Here is a 14355-nt window from a genome sequence, read left to right as displayed (position 1 = left end):
AACATCAAATATTAGACTTCCAGCCGTTATTAAGATACAATAATAATAAATTTTCTAAATTTGAAGAAAAAACTTTTAAAACTACAATATTTTTTGCAATTATATTATAAAAGAGAATTATTTTGAATTAATTTTCTCGCAACTAGAAATAAAATATGTCTTTGAAGTAAATTTTAAAATTTAGATATGTATATATTGAAATTGAACATTATATTAAAAATCTAATTTTAAATTTAGTTTTTATAATAATTCTTATAGATAATGAATTTTTATAATTAAAAAATTTTAATCAAAAATTTAAAAATAATATATATAATAATTCAGTCATGTGTGATGAAACATATTACCAATAAAGAAAATGATTTTCTTACAAATGGCTTCATAGCTTTCTTACAAAAAATCGTTTAAAGATCTAATCAAATAACATGAGAATTCTATTCAGATTTTGGACACATATCAAGAAATTTATGTTTTTATAATTTTTTTAAATCAAATATTTATTTTTTTATGATTTTCTAAAAAATATTAATGTTTAATGTTAAAAAAATAAATGTATACAATATCAAAAGCAATAAGTAGTAATTATAGTAGAAAATAGTAAATGTCATGTGTATTAATTTTTAATCATTAATAAATAATATTTTTTAGAGATAAATGTTTGATCAAAGACAATGTTTATTTTATATTATGCATAATATATAAACAAATATTTAACCAATATAGATATAATTAAAAAATAGCTTGAATTAATTAACGATTTATAATTCATAAAAAAGAAATTGAACTTGTCGAAATTATACGAATACATTATTACGCGAGCATTGATCGAGAAATCGGTTGCTTGATTCCAACAAGCATAATTCCTTCCGGTGCTCGTTTTATGTTATCATACGCTTTTTAAAAAATGCTAGTTATACAAGCCCGAGCATTCTTATGAATTTTTATCGAAATTCCGTTTAAAATTATTACATTTTAACAAATTTTCAGAAAAGAGAAAATTAATTGTCAGTTTTTTCTTAAGTTTTATTGTATCTTGTATTTCATTTTTACATTCGTGAAAATGTTTTCTTTTGATTCAAGAAATTTTTTAATAAAAGAATTCAATGAGATTGATGAATATAATATTAAGTTATTTTTTATTATTATTTTTATTATAATTAAATAAATTCATAAGAAATGACAATTAAATTTCATGACATATTTTTTTTAAATATCTTTTTTTTACAATAATTATATTTTCGTAAAATAAATTGGAAAAAATAAAAAAGTTTGAAAACATTGCTTTCTTTTTGCATAAAATCAAATTCATCATAAATTTAAATTTAATAAGAGATTTTTAGAAACGAAATAGATTTTTCAAATATTTTACATATATTCTCATAAATATCTGAACACTTTAATCGATTTATAACAGTGCAGATTTATATTATCAGTACAATAATAATTATTATTATTATCATCATATTGCCAATTAATGACAAATTAATAATTAGTAGAATTTATTATTAGAATTATTATTTTTTATATTTATTAGATTACAATTTAAATAAAATTTAAATAAAAAATTTACAATATTACAATTAAATATTATTATTTAACTTAATATGTAAAAAAGATTTCTATGTATTCATATTTCTTTACAATTCATTTTATCAATGGAAGATTGATCTTAAGAAATTTAAATCTTAATATAACTATATCTTGTCTTGAATTTAAACTTTCTTGCCAACAGAAATGAAATCCTACTTTTCCTCGTTGCAAAATACACATAAATGCATACTCTTCATCAACAATTTTTCCCCGCTCCACGTATCTAACGTAGTTTTCCACCTTTTGCTTAAGCACGATGCATTTTTTAAAGATCGTGTAGCCGGATCGCGATATTCGGTTCCGTTCTGCTTACAACAGAAAGATCCACGTATGCACCATTCCGGTCTCCACACTCTAATACCTTCTTTATATCAACGGTTGCTAACCAGGTTAACGTGATCTAGCTCTCGATCATGCGACCATCACGCAAACGAATTCATAAAAATAGCAAGTTTCATTCCCTAAACGATTGCTCAACTCTTCTCTTTCTATTTTTGATATATATGAACGATTATATTAAATGAAATTATGCAGCTTGAATATGAATTCATTAATGCCAAAAATCTATTCTATCCCTCTTTAGTTAAGAGATAGTGAATTTATTCTAATTGACATTTATTATTCGGAGAAGATTGCAATAACTAAATCGAATTGTCTTTTCATCTTGTTAAGTTCCTGTCTCAGTTTAATTTTCTCAATAAATTTTGTTATAGAATGATAATTTCATTCTATTATATTTTGGATTCATCTTTGATGATATTCCATTCTTATATATCTTACATGTTTTATTAATACATGATTATCTATGATCGTCTATATTGATGAACGATTACAGTATATTGTTGAGAAAAATAGTAATATAAATATCATAAAAAATTTTGTTTTGAAATTATCATCGATGATGATTTTATCTCAAAAATTCATTGAAAATATGCGAGAAAAAATCATAAATTTATTTTCTTACACTCTTATATTAATATCCTTTAAAAGTTATAAAAAACATTTTTTCTCTTTCTCGATAAATCATATAAGATGAAAATAAATTTTTTTTTCATCTATATTTTACAACGTGCATCTCACAACAGAAATAAAGACTGGATGATTCTAACAACAAATAAAAAAACAAATGAAAAAAATCATATGAAACTTTAGAAAATAAATTTTTCTACACGATTCTTAATTCAATTAACGCGATAAAATGCAAAAAAGATTTGAAGGCTAAATTCCATTTCAATCATTCCAAAAAAGAAGAATCTTCGAAAAAAGCTTGGAATATTACAAGAAATACTTTTCAGATAAAGTTAAAAAAAACTTATTATTAATATAAGTTTAATCTGGTTGTTTTAATAATAAAAAATAATTTGACACTTTCTTACGATAGAAAATATAGTCTTTGTTTATCAACAAATCTTGATTTTAATATTGTATTTTTAATAATGATTAAAAGTTGATAAAATATCATTCACGACAATTATTGGTTAATAGTTATCGATTTCGTTAAAATCAAAATCAACTTTCTATTATACCAAGTTATTTTTGGGATTTATTATACCAAAAATTGATATAATATAAAATCTAATATAATATATAGTATTATACATAAAAGTATACTAGCATTCATAATAACTGAATATACAAATTAGACAATATATATATATATATGTATTTTTAATATATATATATATATATATATATATATTAAAAAATGAAATTAATATTTATTATACATATATAAAAAATATGTCATATAAATCACTTTCAAGTTAAAATTTTATCAAAAAGTATATAATTAAAAAAAAGTATATAATATATAATTTTATATTTTCTTTTCTATATTTTATGCAGATATAACGCTTGAATAATTTTTTGACATTTTTTTTATTAATTTTTTTAATATTTCTATAGTAATTTCTTTCCAAAAGTTATTTATAACTTTTTCCATTAATTCCATCGATTATACTAATTAATCTAATAGTTTATTGTTGTTCATTCAATCCTTAATTGTAAATCTTAACCTTAAAAAAGTAAAATTACATTAATATATATATCGCTATCATCAAGAATTTCCTTTCTTATTGGTAAGTAAGTAAAAATATTGAATCTTATTTTATCAGTAATTTCAAGTGATTTAACTTGCTCTTCTTACAATATATAAACTATTTTCTCGTGATTAGTATGGATTAAGAATTCTTTGGTTAATTCTAATCTAGATTAGAATTAGACAATGATTCGAATTTTTATAGTAAAATAAGTATACATAATAAAATTAAATAAATCAATCAAAAAATAATATCTATGCTTTAATATTTATTTAATAATTATTTCCTTAAGATAAAAAATATTCGATGACTTGTTGATGAAAATATATATTGTAAATTTATTTTTCTATTAATTAATACTATCTAAAATAGTACTTTAGTATATACAATAATCGAAATCAAATCTAAAAGTATTTCTAAAAAATTTCAAATATTCTACTCTTTATCTAAATATTTACAATTAATAGTGATGATTGAAATCTATATATACAATAAAAGAAATATTTTATATTTTTATGTTATTATTTCTTTTAAAAATATATATATATTTCATTATAATTATTCTTTATTTTTGAAAATTTCTAAAAATTAAATTTTCTAATAATAAATTTATCAAAAATTAAAATTATTTCAGTTATTTCAAATGTAACTGTAACATACCATAGAGGATTGCCAAAGATCATAGTACCACTACCATCCAGAAAAGAGCATTGTGTATTTGTCTTAAAACCAATCACCCACACTGTAGGAGATTTCATTCAGATGTTAAAGAAAGAAGACGGTGGTATCGATCGAGCATCTGTGACAACTATTGGTAAATCCTCCAAAAATCTCTTAAAAATGCATGCACTTGTGAATAAAATATATTATAAAATTTTTTTACGATATTTCAGATGGTATTAGAATAGGCTCCAACAACACGATAGAATCGTTAATGGAAAACGATTTTCGACTGATAATAAATGACGCTGAATATTTAGTGCAACCACCATTGCATCACAAGCACACAATGGTAAGTCCTTTTAAAAAATATATCTCAGTTAAATAATTATATTTTTTTTAAGAAGAATTTTTAAAAATTTAAAAAAATTTAATTTCAAATAATGAAAAAAATATCGGAGATTGAAGTTCTTTATATCTTTATGTCTTTTCTATTTTTAATAAAACTTTGATTTACATCAAAACTAAATATTTGATGTAAATCATGAATTTAAATTTTTATATATATTTTTGAAGTATAAATATAAAAATGTAAAATTAAAATTATTATTATTTTATTATCTCATTATTTAAATTGAAATTTATTTGATATATCAAATGTTTGATTTGATTTTATTCAAATCAATGATTTTTTAATATATTGTCGAGTATATAATTCTAAACAATTTTGGCATGTACTTTCGAAAAACATATGGTTCTGATTGATATGAAATTTAAAAGGAACAAAGGGAAAAGGGGAATAAACTTTAAATTTTACTTTCGGATATTTATTAATTTCTGGAAATTTTAATAAAAAAGTTTCCATACAATATTCCATACAATATTCAATATAATATTGAATATTTTATCTATACAGATATAACTTATGCATTGCTGGCTATTCAAATGTATTAATACAATCATATCATTTTATACTACGGATCGTCGTCATACGTTGAACTTATGATATTCGATACGGAATCTAGCGTACAATAGCGTACACAAGAAATAGCGGATAAAATTTTAATAGTTAAAATTAAGAATAAAATTACTTTAATAATTTATTATTCGAAACATGGAATAACCGTAGATAATTGCCAAATAGCTAAGATTATAAAAAATGGAATTATAATAATTACAAATATTATTCAAGCATTTTAAATAAAATTATTTAAATAATTACTTAAAGTAATTTTATTCGAAATTTTTAACTAGTTAATTTTTCAATGGATTAATATCAATTTTGTAATAGCCGCCCTTACATAAGGTTATATAAGATATTTCAAATAAAAAATTGTAACGAAATAAAAAAAGTTTTCGATACAATATATTGAATTCTCTCTTTATGGAAACATCAAACAATTCTTCTAATAGGAGTCGTCATAGAGTCATAATCGTAATAGAATATCGAATAGACGATAATATAATATCATATATGATAACAATTCGGGTATCTATAAACTATTACATGCCAATGATAAAGAAAATATATAGTTTAAAATTAATATTTTTACATAATAATATATTTCTGAGTACTTGTGACATAGTAAATAAGTGAAATTTTGCTAAAATTATAATTATTGTTAGCAAACTTGTCCTAATCAATTCAAAATGAACAAAAACCTAAAATTAAAATTTTAAATTTAATGTCTCTCTCCAGTTTCCCTTTCTTTCTTCTAAATTTCATTAATCAAATGTATTCTTTTTGAAAAAATATCCACAATTTTTTTCTTACATACAGTCTGCAGATAATCTTAATTATTCGCAAAAACTTTCAGTACTATTATATAGAATTCTGCCTATATATACATATTTTTTTACATATGCTAGACAGTATCCGACTTTCGCTTCTCAATTGCTTGTATAAATATAATGGGTGAATATCATTATATTTTTGACTTCTTACACATTTGCTAAAACTTGATTCATATACCAATTACATGTACAAATGAAAATTCTTATTCTTATTGCTCAAATTTATAGATATTTGAATTTAAATATCCATAAGTATTTTTATTATATATATTTTCGAATTAAAATTATATATATTTGTATCCTCACTCAATCAATTACATGACAACTTTATACTATATTTGAACAATTAGACAAGACTGATTATATAATATTATAGGAGAATAATATTTTTTGAGAGAAATATTTAAAATTTTTAAAAATGATTCGAAATGATATTTTACAGTCAACAATGTCAGCAATCATTTATATTATAATATACTCTCCCTAAAAAAAGTTTCTGACAAATCAATTCTCATCGCAGAGCAATCGATAAATTGAAGATACAAACTGTCGCCTTCAAATGATCAGCACAAGACATTTAAAAGATATATATTGAATTTGTATAAAATATATATATTATACAAATTTGATAAAGCAGCGTGAAACAGATCTTCTATATCTTAATCCAAGACTCATATTGAAATCTATACTATAGTACTTCAGTACTATTGTAGTACTGAAGTACTGTAGTTGTTATATTGAAAGAGTCTTTATCTATAACAAACTTCGTTAATGTTCGCAAATAAAATAAAACAATTCTTCTAAAATAGAACAATTGAAGTTAGTTTTTTAAGAGAGTTTTAGTTTTATACAATTAAAGTAAAAAACACCAATTCAATAAATGTAACTTATTAATCATTACTATTACTTAATCAATATTTAAATGCCTTTTGTAAATCTATAAATTGTATACATTTCATACAAAATTTCATCAAAATCATTTACACATAAAAAAATATTGAAAGATATAAAAAATTTTAAATTTATTATAATTATAGATCAAAATCTGTCAAAAACTACTTGAGCACTTTCAACTCGTATAGCAATGTTCACCAATTTTAAAGAAACTTTATATATCTATATATAATTTATTTATTGTTAAATCTACAAAAAATATATTTGGAATTGTTTTTATAATTTCAAATATAAAAAAGATAATCTTATTTATTTAAATTTTTTTACATATTATCTAATAAATTAATCTTTTTAACATTCAAAAAAATTCAAATTATTTGATCTAATTTTTAAAAAATTATTCCATTTTGAAGAACATCCAATTTTTATTATGTCATTATATATATTACAAAAGAAATCTTTAAAAAAATCTTATTCAAATCTATAAAAAAAGTGTAAATTTTCGACAAACTTTTCCTCACTCCTCTTCAATGGTCGTCCCATTCTGATATATATACCATATGTTATACACTATCACAGACAGTAATATATAGTAATATCAAAAATTGTTTGCAAATATCTTAAAAATTATATTGTCTGCGGATTATATGAGAAAATAGGATTATATAAGAAAAAAATTGTTTAAAATTATGATAATAGAATTTGATAATAGAAGATAATTAAAAAATTATTGAAATTATTCGATATTGTTATATCAATATAAAATTATATTTTAAAATTTTTTTTATTATAACTTATCTCAACTATTTTTTTCGAGTGAAATATTTTATAATTAATTTAATTGGTCATTTTAAAGAATTAAGAAAAAATATATAACGATATTATATAAAAGCGTTTGAACATGAGCAATGCTTTCAAAAAATATTCAATAAAAATTAAATAAATGTTCTCAAATAAAATCTTTTCCAGGAAAACATAGAGAAGTTATCAGATATTCAAATATTAATCGGTCAATTGTACGAAACATTTCACGTTCGAGAACACCATGTCAATATGGAGAAGCAAGTATTAACTAAACTGGAGGCTGTCAGATTAGAACTCGAACCTCTTGAGCAGGTAAATACCATTCCCAGTAAGAAAATTTTATTCAATTTTAACTCTCTGCTAAACTGCATATATCTATATTCTTATATAACAATTACAAGTTACAATTTACGTAGTATGAATTTAACTTTTATTAATTTTTTATTGCTTAATTATTTTTCTGTTTAAATTTAATTTTTTAAAAAATCTTTTTTTATTATATTTAAATCATATTTTTATATAATATAATAATTAATATACAATTAATATTATATTTTTAATATAATTTATATTTATCGTATTATATTATATTTTGCTTTTATTTTTGTAATTAAGAAAAGATTTTTCAATTAGAATAATACCTCTGCATAATTAAATTAATTATCTCTATATTTAATTTATACAGTTTATTTATACAGTATTAATTTAGACAGTTACTTAATTTAAATAAATAATTTTATCTCACTTAAATGAAATTTTTTTATTTTAATGATATTCTATTCTACGATTAAAGATAAAAAATAACTAAATCAATAGTTACTTATTTAATTAGTTAATAATAGTTAATTAAAAATATCAAAAAGTCACAAAAACTTAAGTACAATTATAATCTAAAAATAGTAGAAAGTTAAGAACTCAGACATCGAGCTATTTTTTTATTAATTAGGTATAAGTAACTTGGAATAATTCCTGTATAAATTTATTAGCGATAAAACAAAATACTTCCGATTAAATCCGTTTTCGTTGACAAGCAAATATAAATCAATCGCAATTTGTGACAATGAATGTGAAACAGGAATAATACCATCTGAATTAAACGGAAGTTTAAGGAACCTCAATATTATTAGCATTTCAATGATTTGGAATGCGGCACGTGTGCACAATTATTCAACTAAATGCGTACCAACTTCTTTCATCGTTTTCTCTTCATAATGATGAATTAACTCATTCTCTGCAAGTTTCAATTTTAATTATCTTTATATATGCATTTTCACAATCGCCTAATTAAAATGTTATTTTTTTTTTCCATTATTTTCTTTCGATTATTATTTTCTTGAAATGTATGAAATCTTAACTAGAGATCTTATAACTTGTACATTAATGATATCCAAATTTATAATAATCTAAATAAATTTTTATTATTTAGATAAATATAATTTATTATTTTGATAAATAGATAAATAGATCATAATGAAAACTTGCAACTATTAGAATCATATTGGTATTCTATATCGGTATTCTGTGAAAGTATTAAAAATCTTTTATGTAAATCTATAAAATATTAAATGATTAAAATTTCTCCGAACTACAATATAAATCATATTTTTTTTAAAATAAATATTCTGTACAAAAAATATAAAATCTTTAATTTTTTCTAATAAATTATTTTAAATTTAATTTCACTCAAAATCATTTGAAATATCTGTAAAAGATTTCAAAAGAATTCAATTTGAATTCAAAAGAAAATATTTTAAGAAAAAGATTATAAATCATAAAATATTTATCATTTTAAACTTAATAACTTTTTTATAATATAATTTTTCATATTGACAATAAATACAACTATTAAGGAATCCAAGATAAACGATTCATGTCAAAATTATATATAAGTTTTTTAATATGTTATAGAAATTGCAAGAAATAGAGAGTACAGCAAATAGAAGAGCAAATATCTTCATCTGGGTATGTCTTGTTCTAATGTCTATTCAATTCAGCGGCCTTGCCAGATTGACTTGGTGGGAATACTCCTGGGATATCATGGAACCAATTACATATTTCGTTAATTATGGCACTACGATGGCATTATTCATCTACTTTGTTTTAACGAAACAGGTTACTAATACTATACTTCAATTCTCATTTGCTTGAAATCAGCAATTAATTAATTAAATAATTATATTATCCATGTATATAAAAGAAATATTAATTTAAAAATATTGATTTAAATCTTTTGATTTATATGAAAATTTAATTAATTTCTAATTCTAAAAATAATTTAGAAGATTATACATTGTTATCAAAAATTATTTTTTAAATAATATTTTTTTAAATATGTAATTAATAGTTTTCGAATATATTTATTATATATTAACAGGAATACATATTGCCGGATGTAATGAATAGACGACAATTGATTACGCTTCACAAGAAAGCAAAAAAGCTTGGATTTAATTTAAATCATTACAATTATCTAAAAGATCGAGCTTATGAACTAGAAACTACTTTGAAAATTATTCGTGGACCTTTATATGAACATAAAAATCATATAGAACAGAAAGAAAGAGAAAGATCAAGTTCGAGCAGTTCAAGATCGCCAAGTTCATCACCTAGTCCTAGCCCTAGCCCGGAAAGAACTCTTCCTAAGAAAGGTATTTTTCCAGAGAAAGATTTACCGAAGAAACCGATTTCTAAAATGGACAATAAATAAACAAGGAATCATTGATCATAAAAAAGCAATCTGATTGATTACAAATTTGAAGGAGAAAAAACAAAAATTGCACTCAGGGCGATTATCGAATGATATTATAATATAAGAAAACAAGAAATGTAATAAGAAAGAAAACGATTAATTTCTTTCATCATGAAAAGATTACGAATATTCGAATTCTCGACGGAGTCTTCCAAGTCGTACGACGACACTCTAAATAAACGAGTATATGTGTAATATATTTGCCCAATGCTCAATGTTGTTAACTAATGTACGTTTGGAAGACGTTAAAGAAATGTATATATCATAATCGTAGTTTTTTACATATGATTATCAAATATATTGACAAACAGAATTGGTTCACAAAGAATCGAAAAATTAAAAAAATGAAAATATATTATTGAAATGAGATTTCTTTCTGCAATTTTAATACATAGAATGACTCGCCAGAAATATAAATATTTCAAACTAAAATAATTTTAATATAAATATAATTTATTTTGTTTTTGTATTTATTGTAATTGCACAAAAGATTTCAATTTGAGTTAAAATTTAAAATTTTAAATAAAAACTTTGAATACGTTTTTAAATTTGAATGAAAAAGTTTAAAGAAAAAAAAATTAATTAAATATCATATTTCTAGTGAATTATCTTATATATATTATTATTATCGTATTATATCAATATTATTATCATATCTTATACACATTATTATCTTATATATAATATTATATATTAATATTGTTTTTACCTTTGTGATAAATTATTACTTTTAGTTAAAATTTATTTACAATTAATCGCAGAAGTACGTAATACACTTTATAAGATAACTTAATGATCAAAGCTCAAATATTTTTATTTAGAAATTATTTAGAACTTTTTTATTATTATTGCATAATAAAAATTTTTTCTATAAATATAAATATAAAGTATAAAATGTATTATTAATATAAATATATTTTTTTTTAATCAGATCAACGAATTAAATTTTATTATGATAGATTATAATATTATTATAACGTATTTAAAGTTCATTTCAATTAACTTTAACTCAAAAATGAAATAATATACTTATATAATAATAAGCTATTAATGGAATTGATAATTTTTAATTATATCATTTTGTATTCATTTTAATTAAATACCAATATATGTATATAATAGATACACGCGCGCGCGCGCACACACACACACACACACACAAGCCATCATTTCATTTGAAAATTGAATATCTTATTCTTATTCAAAGATGGCAAAAAAACATTTATTGAAAAATATTTCAATATTGACATATTACTTGCAAGATTGCATATTTAGTGAATTTGCTTTATCGCAATATTAGAATTTATATAATAAAATTTTAATATTCAATATTAATAATGACACTCTACTAAATCTTCTATTCCTATTAAAGTAGTGACATAGTCAAAAGTTGAAGAATTTTGTGCATCGATACAAATAACATTTCAGCATGTCTTATTAAGCTAAATATTAAAATATTACTATTGTTATGCTTTAAAATATCCTTTATAAGAATGTATTAGATAAGATTAACATAAGTTATTATTGTTGGAAATTCTTAAAAATTTTCGCTTGCCTAAAAAAAAATCCCTTATCCGTCCGTTCAAATAGATCATTGATATATTTAATAATTATTATACTAATATTTTGCGTTTGAAAATATGGTATTGTGTTGTTATATATATTTATTAAATATTTTAAACTTTTTAATAGTTTTTATGTGAATATAATAGTTTTTATATGAAAAATTATTTAAATTGTAATTCTATGTACAAAGAACTTTTTTTTTATGTTTTTTCTATTATAAATAAGCACCAAATTTTTAAATAGTAGTACATTTCAATACTTTATGCTAAAAATATAATTATATTTTCACATTCTATATTTATTATATGATAATTCATGTAATATAAATGTTTAATGTACACTACTACACGATAAATTCCATTAATTAGTGGAAAGTTGAGAAGTATTTAAAAATATATTAATAGTTTATTAGATTGCTAAAAATTTAGTTAGTTTAACACATGATACAATAAATATGATATCAGAATATTTTTTCCCGATCAAAAAAATTGCATTGTTTTTTTATTTTATTCAAATTTATTTTGTTCATCTTTTGATAATTGTTTTAGTAAAATAATCTAGTGCCAATATTTAAATCATTGTTTGCAATATTTATAAAAATAAAATTCTTTAATATTTTTCTAAATTAATTTGAGATTGAAAAATTATTAACATAATACAGAATATCAATGCACTATATATATATATATATATATATATATATATAAAATATACATTGTAGAGGAAAGTTGATTGAAATGGGATATTACATTAATATTTTACATTAAAAATATGCTGCCATTTTATAAATGTGTTAATATATTAATCGCATATTAATATATTTTATATATGATGTAAAAATATTGTAAATAATTGAAAAAAATATTAAAAGACAGTATATTAAATGTGAGGATCGTAATTTATCTTTTTAAATAAAAAAATGTAATAATATTTTTCACAAAAAATTTTTTAATAAATTTTAGAATATTTTTCTTTATTAAGTTATAGTATTATTAAGTAATAGTAAAATTATTATTTAAATTATTAACTAAAATGCATAAAAGATAGATTTTAATAAAAAGAGATAACCAAATAGTCAGATAAAATATAATTTTCTATTCAATAAAAATTATTATTTTTCTTTTATATCTATAAAATAATATCTGAAATTAAAAAAAATTAATAATAATCAAAATTTCTAATACTTTTATAACTAATATACTATTAAATATTTTTTTTATATGATTTATTTAATATTTTTATTTATAATATAAAATAATTATTTATTGCATAATCTATATATAAATTATTTAAAAATAAAAATTTAAATATTTTTATATTTGTATGTTGATTTACACTGACTTAAATGACTATTCCGTTTTATTCTATTGATCAGACAAAACAAAACAAATTTTTATTTTTTATAGAAATATCATTTTATAAAATATAGTAATTATTAGATAAAAATTATTGTATATTATATTTTCGTTTATACAAAATTTTATAAAATTGATTTGAAAATTTGTGTAAGTAAAAATATTAAATCTAATTCTTATATTTAGTCGAAAAAATTATCAAATTCAAAATATTTCGTTTTATCCAACTTTCCTCTATTCGTATATTGCAAATGGAGCATTAAAAAAATACATGATAATTGTAATTATAATGTCTTTTCCTTCCAAAAATTGTTCTTTCTGACATATTTTTTATGTTCTTTAAAACAAATATCTTCTATCTATACAATACAAATATCTATCTATACAAATTTATAATATAAAATATAATATATACATACATATATATATATATATACATACATACATATATACATATATATATAGTATACATAAATATATGGTTATTTTGAAAATATTCTTAATATGGCATTTCTTCGAAATTTACAAAAAAACGATTAAAGATAGACAACAATCAATCAAACTTCTAATGTAAATATTTACATAATATTTTTTTCAATATATGGGACAAAATTAATGAAAAAAACGCCAAACTATACTCCAATTTTCAAATAGCATTCATCATTGAAATGTAAAGTCATATTTATAAAATGAATTTCATTATTTGTGCACCTGTTACCTATATATTTAGAGAAATTTTCTTTTTTTTTTAAATTTGATTTTATTCTATTATATTATATATCTCATATATATGTTATATAATATATATATATTATATTATATTACATATTTCATTCTATAATTTAAAAATGTTTTTCAATTTAGATTATCAATTTATTAATTATTAAAACATTTATAGAATATA

At 20.3% G+C, this 14355-nt stretch overlaps 1 protein-coding gene across 2 annotated transcripts in view; it reads left to right on the top strand.

Annotated features, from left to right (window-relative positions):
• LOC108003768 (uncharacterized) overlaps positions 1-14355 on the top strand; it is a 124506-nt gene that overhangs the window by 82003 nt on the left and 28148 nt on the right. For both annotated transcript variants that reach the window (XM_017066253.3, XM_017066254.3), the window contains exons 3-7: positions 4264-4443; positions 4523-4641; positions 7947-8093; positions 9690-9893; positions 10156-10429. In XM_017066253.3, coding sequence (XP_016921742.2) covers positions 4264-4443; positions 4523-4641; positions 7947-8093; positions 9690-9893; positions 10156-10429 — 924 coding nt within the window. The remainder of the gene's footprint in view (positions 1-4263; positions 4444-4522; positions 4642-7946; positions 8094-9689; positions 9894-10155; positions 10430-14355) is intronic.

The sequence above is a fragment of the Apis cerana genome, linkage group LG10 (assembly GCF_029169275.1).
Source record: "Apis cerana isolate GH-2021 linkage group LG10, AcerK_1.0, whole genome shotgun sequence".
NCBI lineage: Eukaryota > Metazoa > Arthropoda > Insecta > Hymenoptera > Apidae > Apis > Apis cerana.
The sequence above is the reverse complement of the archived record's forward strand: the minus strand, read 5'-3'. Positions and strand labels throughout refer to the sequence as shown.